The sequence below is a fragment of the Rhincodon typus genome, chromosome 11 (assembly GCF_021869965.1).
Source record: "Rhincodon typus isolate 14 chromosome 11, sRhiTyp1.1, whole genome shotgun sequence".
In the NCBI taxonomy this organism is placed as follows: domain Eukaryota; kingdom Metazoa; phylum Chordata; class Chondrichthyes; order Orectolobiformes; family Rhincodontidae; genus Rhincodon; species Rhincodon typus.
The window spans coordinates 215,470-229,146 of NC_063342.1; the positions used below are offsets into that span (position 1 = coordinate 215,470).

The following is a 13,677-nucleotide window of genomic DNA, read 5'->3' on the forward strand; positions in this document are numbered from 1 at the left end:
TTTCACAGGTCGGCGCAACATCGAGGGCCGAAGGGCCTGTACTGCGCTGTAATGTTCTATGTTCTATGTTCTACGTTCTAGGAATCTTCACTTAACATGGTGAAGATAGAAAGTCAGAGTAGTGATGGGACAGTGATGAAGAGCAAAGCCATTGTAGCAAAAACCTGATGGGAATCTGTTTAAATATGTCCAAGTGTTACCAAAGTTTGATGAGAAGGACATGGAAGACTTTTTCATTTCATTTGAGAAAGTGGCTAAACAAATGAAAGGGCTGATGACCATGTGAGTATTGTTGATCCAAACGAAATTGGCAGGTAGAGCTTGTGAGGTTTTTATATCACTATCAGAGCGGGTATCTGGGGGAATATGATGACGTGAAAAATGTCACCTTAAGAGCATATGAGATACTGCCAGAAGCTTACAGACAATGCTTCAGGAATCTAAGGAGGAACCTTGACCAAACATACATTGAGTTTGAAATAGATGGATACGGGCATCAAAATAGGTCAGATATATGATGCCCTTCGAGAGATGATTATTTTGGAGGCATTCAAAAATTTACTCCCTGAAGCAGTGAGAACTCATGTAGATGAGTAGAAATTTAAGACTGCAAGATTAGCAGTGAAAATGGTGGATGATTATGAGTTGGTTCATAAATCAACGTTTGGCTGCTGACAGCAATTTCAATCTGTGAGGAATAGAAATTGGGGAAAAGAGAAATCCTCAGGTGGTAAGGGAAAATAAGATCTTGTTGAAGATAGTTTACCACAGGGTGAAAAGGAAATTCATGAGGGGGAAAGGGAAGTAAAAAAGCTCAGGTGTTTTCACTGTAATAAAGTAGGCCATATGAAGTCGCAGTGTTGATGGTTTAGGAAAAGCACTGGGAAGTTGGATGTGGGAAAGCAGGATAATCCAGTGAATTTGGTTGAAGTGGAAAAGGAGATCCAAGTAGAAGCTAACAAGCTTCAATAGAATTCAATAACCTGATCAGGACTTGGTTGAGAAGGAAGTTCCAGATATCTTTAAAAAATTTACTTGCATTGGTAAGGTTTGCTCATGTACGCCAGGAGGAGCAGACAAAGAAATCAAAATTTTAAGAGATATGGGAGCAAGTCAATTTTGAATGGTGAAAGATGAGCAGATATGTAATCTGGAAGAAGTATTCCCAGAAAAGGTGCTAATATTTGGAATTCATGGTGAGAAGTATGTTCCATTATATAAAGTGAGGTTGGACACTCTTATGAAAAGCGGTGAAGTGGTGGTAGGAGTCATAGGGAAATTCTCTGTACTGGAAATACAGTTTCTCCTTGGCAATGATATAGCTGGATCACAAGTGAGAGTGATGCCTACTGTGGTTGAAAAGCCAGTGGAAAGTCAGAGAATTGAGATGTTACATGAAGTATATCCTGGGATTTTTCTTGACTGTGTAGTAACAAGGTCACCAAGCTACAGCTTGAAATAGGAGGAGAAATCAAGGAGTAAAGATAGGGAAGTTCAATTATCAGAAACTATGTTTGATCAAATCGTTGAGAATAAACAGGAACAGGTGGAGGACAAAGCAGGTATTTTAGTTCAGAGAAGCAAACTAAATTACAACAAAAAGATGAAAAACTAAAGCAGTTGTATCAAAAATCACACACAGAAGAAGAATTTTTAAAATGAAGTCTTGATGTGGAAATGGAGACAAAATTGAATTTTGCCAGACATGTTGGATATATTAGGTAATAGGAAAGCCTCAGGCAGTTATAAAACCAGCATGTTTAATACCCGTTCCCATATTTGAGGAACTATTTACAAGAATCTTAATTGATTGCAAAGGACTCCTAGCTGAAACAAAAAGTGGGAATCTGTATTTGTTGACAATAATGGATGTGTCAACTAGATTTCCGGACGCCATTCCATTATGCAGTACCATAGCTGAAAAGATTGTGCAAGAGTTACTCAAATTTTTAATTAGATACAGTCCATCTGCAGAAATACAATCAATTTTACATCAAAATTATTTAAGGAAGTCATGGATAGCTTAGGAATAAAACAATTCAAATCAACTGTATACCATCCAGAATCACAGGGAAAATTAGTACAGTGCTATCAAACTTTAAAGACCATATTGAGGGTTTATAGTCAAGACTATCCAGAAGATTGGGATAAAAGAATTCCATTTGTTCTTTTTTGCAATTAGGAATGCACCTTATGCATCAACTAAATTCAGTCCATTTGGATAAGTCTTTTCGCATGAGGTGAAAGGACTACTGAATTTAAGGAAAAATTGGCAAGTCCAAGTTCAGAGACCACAGATTGAGACTGTGTATCAGATTTCAGGGAAAGAGCAAATAGAGTCGCTGAGTTAGCCAGACAGCATTTGAAAGTAGTACAGCATGTGGTGAAACAGGAAGCAAACATCAAATCAAAAATTTGTAGTTTTGTTAGAGGAGGTAAAGTGCTAGTATTACTTTCAGTGGTAGGTGAACCTTTAGAGGCAAGGTTTAGTTGGCCTTATCAGATCAAAGGGAAATTGAATGAGGTGAATTATTTATTCAGAATTCCAGATAGAAGGAAATTTCACTGAGTGTGTCATGTGAATATGCTCAAAAGGTATTTTGATAGAGAAGGAAAGTAAAGAAGAATGTGTTACTGGTTACAACACAGAGTGAAGAACCAAGTTTAGATGACTCTGAATTGGATATTCTTCAAATTAAATTGCATAATGAGGAAGTTCTCAAAAATTGAGATGAATTATTCAGTTACCTTCCAGAGGAAAATTGAAATGACCTGAAAGAGTTATTACTATCTCATGGAGAGTCTTGCAAGAATGGACTGGGAAATACTAATCTGATTATGCATGATGTCCTCACAGAAAATGTTGTTCCAATTAAACAACATCCTTATAGACTTAACCTTCTAAGATTAGCACAGTTTCAAGAAGAAGTTGAAAGTATGCTCAAAGACAAAATAATCAAAGTGGGTTGTAGTGAATGGAGATCACCCATAACCAAAACCAGTCCGTAACCACTGCTTATGTGTTGATTAAAGCAAAATCAATGCTGTCACTAAATCTGGTACATATCCTTCTCCACGACTGGAATTGAGAAGGTGGGACAAGCAATTTATATTTCAAAGTTGGATTTACTCAGAGCATACTGGTAGGTACCTTTATCCAAAGGAGCGAATGAAACTTTGTCTTTCGTGACACAGAATGGACTGTATCAGTTTAAAGTTGTGCCAGTTAAAGACTAATCAATGAAGTCATTTTGGAATTACCCAATTGTGTGGTATAGATAGACGATCTGATGATTTTTAGTCACACATAGAAGGAACATTTGGAGCATCTAGCAGAATTATTTGATTGACTTCAGTAAGCAGGCTTGGTGATAAATCTGGATATCAGTGAGTTTGTAAAAGCTCAAATCATGTTCCTGGGCCCTGTAATTGATCATCCGCGGATGCCCCACAGGATGTGAAAATGAAGGTTATTGGGGTGTTGCCCATTTAATCGATAAAGAGGGAAGCACATAATTTCCTTGGACTGAATGGTTTTTATTGGAAATCCATACCAAATTTTAACAGCATGGTTACTCCACTGGCTGACTTGTTGAAGAAGTGCAGAAAATTTCAGTGGACAGAGGAATGTTAGAAGGCATTTGACAGCCTGAAAGCTGTGTTGACCACTGCTGCAGTGTTAGCCACACATAATTACACAATGCCATTCAAAGTGACTATCGATGCGAACATTGCAGGTGTCGGTGCTGTACTCTTGCAAGAAGATGATGAGAAGATAGAATGATCCATTCGGTATTTTTCCAGAAAGTTGAATATTCATCAACAGAAATATTCCACAATTCAGAATGAGACCCTGAGTTTAGTGTTGGCATTGCAATATTTCAATATTTATGTTGCCAGTAATGTAACTGAGACAATTGTACACACTGATCATAACCCATTAAAGTTTTTGGAAAAACTTAAGGATAAAAATTCCAGACTGTTTAGATGGATCTTATTATTGCAGTCATTCAATTTGAAAATTATATGCACGGCAGAATGAGAGAATGTAATTACCAATGCGTTGTCACATTTTGATGAAGGAAGATGGAGGCATTTGGTGGCAGAATGAAATGGAATGTAGTATTGAATGTTTGTATGCTTAGGGTCAATGTAATACATATGTATTGTTGGTACTAATAGCGTAGGTTTTTACAAATGAAGCCATCTTTGAATATTGATGGTTCTTTATTTTTAGGGGGGAGGTCTGATGATGCTGTGTCTTTAAGAGGTGTATTTTGTCCTTTTTATTTAATGAAGAGAGGTTGAGACAGAAGTGTTGAGGTAGTCTGCTCCAAGCATTCAATTCTATTGACCACATTATAAGAAGGATGTGGAGGCTTTGGAGAGGGTGCAGAAGAGGTTTACCAGGATGCTGCCTGGATTTGAGGGTATGAGCTATAAGGAGAGGCTAGAAACACTCGGCTTATTTTCTCTAGAGCAGTGGACGCTGAGGGGAGACTTGATAGAAGCCTATAATATTATGAGATACACTTATAGGGTTGATGGTCAGTATCTTTTACCTGGAGTTGAAATGTCTAATACATGCATTCAAAGTGAGGGGGGAAGGTTCAAAGTAGACATGAGGGGCAGGTTTTTTACAGAGAGTGGTAGGAATATGGAACGCACGGCCAGGGTTGGTGATGGAGGCGATAAGATAGGGGCATTAAAGGGACTTTTAGATAAACACATGAATATGTAAGGAATAGAGGGATATGGACCTAGGGCAGGCAGAAGGGATTAGTTTAATTTGGTGTCATGTTTGGCACAACATAATGAGCCAAAGGGCCCGTTCCTGTGCTGTACTGTTCTGTGTTCTATGTTCTGCGAAAGAAAAGCTGATATTAATTTGCATGTGTGGAAGATGAAATATACCTAGTAACTGTTCCTAATGAGTCAATCCAGGAGCAGCAAGTGGATGATCTCAAATGCCAAGTCAAGTAGGAGCCTTCTAGTTAGCACAACATTAACTGAAGAAGAATTTGAATCCAGATTCCTAGATGAAAGATAAAGTCCACCTAACTAACCCAGTCCTTCAGAGAGCTGACATAAACACATTGGATCAAATGGAACAATTCTATAAATCTGTGGCATGAAAAACAGCATTATAATCCTTTCCTGGTATATTTTTCTCTTGGTGCAGCTCTCCACCTTGATCCTGAAGTGAACATCAGAGTGGAACCAGGTCTTTTTGAATGGACCAAATGGGAGGGCGATCGGACAATCCCAAACTTCATGTCTGTGACTGAACTCAAATCAGCAGGATACACAGTGGATGTCAATTACAGGTATTCACCATAACTGGCCTCAGTGACATTCCCCAAGACTCTCCTTCTTCAGTTAAAGAGAGCATGGAGCAGGAAGATGGTCAGGAAAGGGAAAGGAAATGTGGAGAAGGGCTCAGGAATAGTGGAGAAGATGGAACAGCAAGAAGAGAGGTGAGAATAAGAGAGTGTATGGAGAAGAGGGGAGAAAAAGAAATTGTTGTGGAGTTGGGGGGAGAGATGGAGGGAGCAAGACTGTAAACTGGCTGACGTTAATAACATAAAGGGGCCCCAGTGATTTGGCAAACAGTGAAACCAGGAAAGCATTCAGGTTTGGGGCTGACAAGTAACATTCACGCCAGACAAATACCAAGCTATGACCATCACCAACAAGAGACAATTTAACCACAACCCTTGACATTCAATGGTGTTACCATCACTGAATCCCTCACTATCAACATCCTCAGAGTTACCATTGACCAGGAACTCAATTGGACTCACCACATAGATACAGCGGCTACAAGAGCAGGTCAGAAGCTGGGGCAGGTAACTCACCTCCTGACTCCCCAAAACCCGTCCACCATCTACAAGATACAAGTCAGGAGTGTGATGGAATACTCCCCACTTGCCTGGATGAGTGCAGCCCCAACAACACTCAAGAAGCTTGACATCATCCAGGACAAAGCAGCCCCCGCTTGATTGGCACTACATCCACAAGTATTCAGTCTGCCCCACCACTGACACTCAGTAGCATCAGCGTGTGCTATCTACAAGATTCACTGCAGAAACTCACCAAGGTTCTTTAGACAGCAGCTTTCATACATAGTCTTCATGAAACAACAACAATCCCAAAGTCTCCTTTTCCACCACAGAGTATGTGTTCTGTTTAATTTCTTAGAGAAATTTCACTGATTTCTCTATTCCTGATCATGTGGTCAAGGGTCCTACACAGATATTACGTTGCATCTGACACGTACACTCTTCTGAATGGTTCTTCAAAACTGGCTTGGCTATCAAAGGACAACAAGGTGCAGGGCTGGATGAACACAGCAGGCCAAGCAGCATCATAGGAGCAGAGAGGCTGACGTTTCGGGCCTGTGGTGGGCGTGTGGAATGCGCTGCCGGCAGTGGTAGTGGAGTCAGATACTTTAGAGACTTTTAAGCGACTCTTGGATAGGCACATGGAGGATAGTAAAATGTAGGGTCTGCAGGGTGGTTTGATTTTAGTAGGATAATAGGTCAGCACAACATCATGGGCCGAAGGGCCTGTACTGTACTGTACTATTCTATGTTCTATGTTGAGGTTTGAATGAGATAAAGCGAGCAGCTCTCCATCCATTGTTATGGGGAGAGGCTGGGACTTTTCTCGTTGAAGTAGAGGAGGTTTCGGTATGACCTTATAGAGGTTTATAAAATCATGAGGGGTATAGATAAGGTAAACTGCATTAAGGTGGGGGATTTCAAGACTGGGGGGCATATTTTTAATGTGAGAAAGATTTTTAAAAAAGACATCAGGGCAGTCTTTTTTACACAGAATGGTTCATGTATGGAATGAACTTCCAGAAGAAGTGGTGGATGCTGGTACAATTGCAAAGTTTAAAAGACATTTAGATAAGTATATGAATAAGAAATGTTTGGACGGATATGGGCCAAATGCTGGCAGGTGGGACGAGTTCAGTTTGGGAAGATAGTCAGCATGGACTGGTTGGACTGAAGGCTCTGTTTTCATGCTGTTCAGAACAACCTCACAGCAATATGCGCAGAAAAGCAAGCACTTATCATGTGGCATCATTTACAGGAAGTCTTTTTAAAAAAAACTCCAGTGTTCACAGTGACCTTTCAATGATCTCTTTTAAAGAAAGTACTCCAGGTATTACCACAAAGCCTCACATAAATTATTTTTTTCCACAATCCTTCAAAACACAAGTCTTCCAAGCAATGTTAAATATGAGTTGAAAGAAAGACTCTTTGAGAAGGCTACATCATCCATGGTTGACAAAAGAAGTTAAGAATAGTGTGTTTAAGAAAAGCAACAAGGATAATCCAGAAAATTATAGGCAAGTGAGCCTTACATCAGTGATAGGGAAATTACTGGAGAAAGTTCTCAGGGACAGGATTTACTCAACATTTGGATAAGAATAAACTTGCCAGGGATAGTCAGCATGGCTTTGTGCAGGGGAGGTCATGTCTCTCAAATTTGATGGAGTTTTTGAGGAAATTGCAAAGATGATTCATGAGAGTGGGGCAGTGAACGTTGTCGATATGGACTTTACCAAAGCATTCGACAAGAACCCTCACAATAGGCTGGCACAGAAGATTAAGTCGCATGGTAAGTAGCAAGATTGATAAAAATTTGGCTCAGTCATTGAAAACAGAGGGTAGTCATGGACGGATATCACAGAATATTTGATATTTGAGGATATCACAGCTGTGCTGAAGGAGGGCACTATGGAGAACTCGAGCAGTGAGGCAATATGGGAAGAGCTCAGAAATAGGAAGGGTGCAGTAATAATGTTGGGGCTGTACTACAGGCCTCCCAACAGCGAGCGTGAGATAGAGGCGCAAATATGTAGACAGGTTATGGAAAGATGTAGGAGCAACAGGGTGGTGGTGATGGGAGATTTTAATTTTCCCAACATTGACTGGAATTCACTTAGTGTTAGGTTTTTAGATGGAGCAGAATTTGTAAGGAGCATCCAGGAGGGTTTTATCGAGTAGTATGTAAATAGTCCAACTCGGGAAGGGGCCATACTGGACCTGGTTTGGGGAATGAGCCTGGCCAGGTGGTTGAAGTTTCAGTAGGGGATCACTTTGGGAATAGTGATCACAATTCCGTAAGTTTTAAAATACTCATGGGCAAAGACGAGAGTGGTCCTAAAGGAAGAGTGCTAAGTTGGAGAAAGGCCAACTATAGCAAAATTTGTCAGGAGCTGGGGAATGTGGATTGGGAGCAACTGTTTGAGGGTAAATCCACATTTGATATATGGGAAGCTTTCAAAGAGAGGTTGATTAGAGTGCAGGACAGACATGTCCCTGTGAAAATGAGGGATAGAAAGGGCAAGATTAGGGAACCATGTATGACAGGTGAAATTGTGAGACTAGCAAAGAGGAAAAAGGAAGCATACATAAGGTCTAGGCGACTGAAAACAGACGAAGCTTTGGAAGAACACTGGGAAAGTAGGACCAATCTGAAACGAGGAATTAAGAGGGCTAAAAGGTGTCATGAAATGTCTTTAGCAAACAGGGTTAAGGAAAATCCCAAAGCCTTTTATTCGTGCATAAGGAGCAAGAGGATAACTGGAGAAAGGGTATGCCCACTCAAGGACAAAGGAGGGAAGTTATGCGAGGAGTCAGAGAAAATGAATGAGATTCTTAGTGAGTACTTTGCGTCGGTATTCACCGAGGAGAGGGACATGACGGATGTTGAGGTTAGGGATAGATGATTGATTACTCGAGGTCAGGTCAGCATAAGGATGGGGGGACGTGTTGGGTATTCGAAAAGGCATTAGGGTGGACAAGTCCCCAGGTCCAGATGGGATCTACCCCAGGTTCATGAGGGAAGCGAGAGAGGAAATAGCTGGGGCCTTAACAGATACCTTTGCAGCATCCTTGAGCACGGGTGAGGTCCTGGAGGACTGGAGAACTGCTAATGTTGTCCCCTTGTTTAAGAAGGGTAGCAAGGATAATCCAGGTAATTATAGACCGGTGAGCCTGACGTCAGTGGTGGGGAAGCTGCTGGAGAAGATACTGAGGGAAAGGATCTATTTATATTTGGAAGAAAATGGGCTTATTAGTGATAGGCAGCATGGTTTTGTGCAGGGAAGGTCATGTCTTACCAACTTGATAGAATTCTTTGAGTAAGTGACAAAGTTGATAGATGAGGGAAGGGCTGTAGATGTCATATACCTGGACTGCAGTAAGGCATTTGATAAGGTTCCCCATGGTAGGCTGATGGAGAAAGTGAAGTCGCATGGGGTCCAGGGTGTACTAGCTAGATGGATAGAGAACTGGCTGGGCAAGAGGAGACAGAGAGTTGTAGTGGAAGGGAGTTTCTCAAAATGGAGAACTGTGGCCTGTGGTGTTCCACAGGGATCTGTGTTGGGACCACTGTTGTTTGTGATATACATAAATGATCTGGAGGAAGGCATAGATGGTCTGATTAGCAAGTTTGCAGATGACACTAAGATTGGTGGAGTAGCAGATAGTGAAGGGGACTATCGGAGAATGCAGCAGAATATAGATAGATTGGAGAGTTGGGCGGAGAAATGGCAGATGGAGTTCAATCCAGGAAAATGCAAGGTAATGCATTTTGGAAGATCCAATTCAAGAGCGAACTATACGGTAAATGGAAAAGCCCTGGGGAAGATTGATGCACAGAGAGATCTGGGTGTTCAGGTCCATTGTACCCTGAAGGTGGCAACACAGGTGGATAGAGTGGTCAAGAAGGCATACGGCATGCTTTCATTCATCGGATGGGGTATTGAGTACAAGATTTGGCAGGTCATGTTAGAGTTGTATAGGACTTTGGTTCGACCACTTTTGGAATACTGCGTACAGTTCTGGTCGCCACATTACCAAAAGGATGAGGATGCTTTGGAGAGGGTGCAGAGGAGGTTCACCAGGATGTTGCCTGGGATAGAGGAAGCTAGCTATGAAGAGAGGTTGAGTAGATTAGGATTATTTACATTAGAAAGACGGAGGTTGAGGGGGGACCTGATTGAGGTCTACAAAATCATGAGAGGTATAGACAGGGTGGATAGCAAGAAGCTTTTTCCCAGAGTGGGGGATTCAATTACTACGGGTCATGATTTCAAGGTGAGAGGGGAAAAGTTTAAAGGAGATATGCGTGGAAAGTTCTTTACACAGAGGGTGGTGGGTGTCTGGAACGTGTTGCCAGCGGAGGTGGTAGAGGCAGGCACGATAGCCTCATTTAAGATGTATCTAGACAGATACATGAATGGGCAGAGAGCAGAGGGATACAGATCCTTGGAAAGTAGGCGACAGGTTTAGATAGAGGATCTGGATCAACGCAGGCTTGGAGGGCCAAAGAGCCTGTTCCTGTGCTGTAATTTTCTTTGTTCTTTGGATGTTTTTCTGACTGATAGTCTATGACTAATGGTGTTCTGCATGGATCAGTGCAGAGACCTTTGTTGTTTGCAATATATTTGTATGATTTGGATGAAAATGTAGGTCGTCTGGTTAGTAAGTTTGCAGATGAAAATTGGTAGAGTTAAGGACAGTGAGAAAGTTTTTCAAAGGATACAGTAAGATATAGATCAAGTGGCAGATGGAGTCTAATCAGACAAGTATGATGCATTTTGGGAGGTGATGCATTTTGGGAGGTCAAATAAAGAGGAAAGCATACAGTAAATTGCAGGACCCTTAGTAGCATTGATACGCAGGGGGACCTCAAGGTACAAGTCCATAACACCCTGAAAGAGTCTACACAAGCCGATAAGATGGTCAAGAAGGCAAACAGTATGCTGCCTCCATCGATCGTGGCATTGAGTATAAAGGTTGGCAAGCCATGTTGCAACTGTGTAAAACTTAGGCCACATTTGGAATATTGGATCTGGCTGCCACGCTATTGAAAGGATATGGAGACTTTGGATAGGGTACAAAAGAGGTTTACCAGGATGTTGCCTGGATTTGAGTATATAAAGCTATAAAGAGCTATAAAGATTTGAATGTCAGAGATAGCAAGATGGAGAGGTTGGATAAACATGGATTGTTTTTGCTAGAATGTCAGAGGCTGAGGGGCATCCTGATAAAGTAAATAAAATTATCAGAGACATGGATAAGGTGGTTAAAAAGAGTATTTTTTCCAGGTGGAAATGTCAAATACTAGGGAGCATAAGTTTAGGGTGAGAGGGTGAGGCAAGTTTTTCACGTGGAAGATGGTAGGTGTCTGTAACGCGCTGCCAGGGGAGATGGTAAAAGCACATACATTAGCAATGTTTAAGAGGTATTTAGACAGATACGTGAACAGGCAGGGAGTAGGGGCATATGGACCATGAGCAGGCAGATGCAATTAGTTTAAATTGGCATCATGGTTGGTATATTCATGGTGGGCCGCAGGGCCTGTTCTTGTGCTGTACTGTTCTATGTTCTACCAGATTGTAAGAAAACTCTACAAATCTGTAAAGATTCGTGGTAAATCAGAAGATTGATCAGATTTTAGGAACCAGTTAAAATGACTCCAAAAAATGAGGGAATATGAGATAAAGCTAACTAGTGATGTAAACACGGGTAATAAGATTTTCTACAAATTGCTACATTGGAGTAACTAAAGCTTTAGCTCTTCTTGCTTGTGCTTGTGCTTTTCTTGCCTTCACTTCAGCAAACTTTGAAAACTTCTCAAAGCTGCTGGAAAATCAAGAGATAATCGTGACACAGGAACTTCAAACAGTTGCCATCACTATGGGAAAAATAGCTGGGATAACTATTAGAAGTGCTGAGAAGACCCCGGACCTAATCTCCTGGATCATAGGTTCTTCAAAAATGTGGCTTTAGAGATTATAGACGATTGATTATAATCTCACAAATTCCCTTAGATTCTGGAAGAGTCACAGTAGATTAGACAATAACAAATGTAACTCAATTTTTTCAAGAAATCAGAGATAGAAAGCCTGAATATATAAGGTAATTAGCTAACCATGTCTATTGTAAGGAGGTGATAGCAAGATATTTAGAAAATCACAAGTGCGCAAGCAAAGTCGATATGGCTTTATGAAAGGAGCATTGTGTTTCACTAATTTATACAAGTTTTTTGAGTAAGTAAAAAGCAAGACAGATAAAAGAGAACTTGCAGATGTGGCATATTGGTTTTCCAAAAAGCAATACACCTGAGCAGGACTGGGACTGATTCCCTGGGGGAGTGCTTGCTAGAGCAGTTGGGGAGGGTTTAAACTACTATGCCAGGGGGATGGAAACCTATGTAAGGAGTCCGAGAAGGAGGGAGCAAGGACAAAAACAAAAGCTAGAAAAGGGAATAAGAAACGTGATAGGCAGACAAACCAAAGACACAATTCAAACAGGGCTATCGAGAAAAATAAGGAGGAGACAAACAATGTTAAAAGGACAAGCTTAAAGGCTTTGTGCCTTAATGCGCAGACCATCTGCAATAAAGTAGATGACCTAATTATGCAGATAGATGTAAACAGATACGATATAATTTGGGATTACGGAGATATGGATGACCAGGGATGGGTACTGAATGTCCCAGGGTATTCAGTATTTAGGAAGGACAGACAAAAAGAAAAAGGTGGCAGAGCAGCATTGCTGGTTAAAGAGGAAATTAACATAATAGTGAGAAATGATATTAGCTGTGATGATGTGGAGTCTGTATGGGTAGACTTGAGAAATATCAAGGGGGAAAAAACATTAGTAGGTATCATATATAGACCCCTAAACTGCAGCGGTGATGTCGAGAATGGCTTTAAACAGGAAATTAGAGATGCATGTGATAAAGAAATATCGGTAATCATGGGTGATTTTAATCTGCGCATAGATTGGGCAAATCAAATTAGCCACAATGCTGTCGAGGAAGAATTCTTGGAGTGTATATGGGATGGTTCTCTTACCAATATGCGGAGATACCAACTAGAGAGCAGGCCATCTTAGGCTGGGTGATGTGTAGTGACAAGGGAATCATTGCCAATCTAGCTGTGCGAGCCCTTGGGGATGAGTAACCATAACATGATAGAATTTTTTATCAAGATGGAGAGTGAGGTAGTTGATTTGGATATGAGGGTGCTGAACCTTAATAAAGAAAACTACGAGGATATGAAGTGTGAGTTGGCCTTGATAGATTGGGGACAGTTACTTAAAGGGATGATGGTGGATAGGCAATGGCAAACATTCAAGGCATGGGGGAACTGCAATGTCTGTTTATTTCTGTGTGTCGTGAAAGCAAAATGGGTAAGAGGGCCAATCCATGGCTTACAAAGGAAAGAAGAGATAGTATCCGATTCAAGGAACAGGCATACAGATTGGCCAAGAAAAATAATATGTCTGAGGATTGGGAGCAGTTTAGAATTCAGCAAAGAAGGACGAAGGGATTGATTAAGGGGAAAATACAGTACAAAGGTAAGTTTACAGGGAACAAAAATACTGACACTAAAAGTGTCTATAGGTACATGAAGAGAAAGAGATTGTGAAAGACAAATGTAGGTCCCCTAAAGACAGAAATGGGGGAATGCATAACAGGGGACAAAGAAATGGCTGAGTAACTGAATACATACTTTGGTTCTATCTTCACAAAAGAGGACACAAATCAGATATCAGAAATGTTGGAGGATGCAAGATTTGGTGACAGAGAAGAATTGAGGGGGATCAATATTAGTAGAGAAATAGTGCTGGGAAAATTGGGATT

At 40.9% G+C, this 13,677-nt stretch overlaps 1 protein-coding gene across 1 annotated transcript in view; it reads left to right on the forward strand.

Moving 5' to 3' along the window:
• Positions 1-13,677, forward strand: part of LOC109928214 (ubiquitin-associated and SH3 domain-containing protein A) — a 138,368-nt gene that overhangs the window by 98,043 nt on the left and 26,648 nt on the right. The window contains exon 11 of the mRNA XM_048603146.1: positions 5,183-5,327. Within this exon, the coding sequence (XP_048459103.1) occupies positions 5,183-5,327 (145 nt within the window). The remainder of the gene's footprint in view (positions 1-5,182; positions 5,328-13,677) is intronic.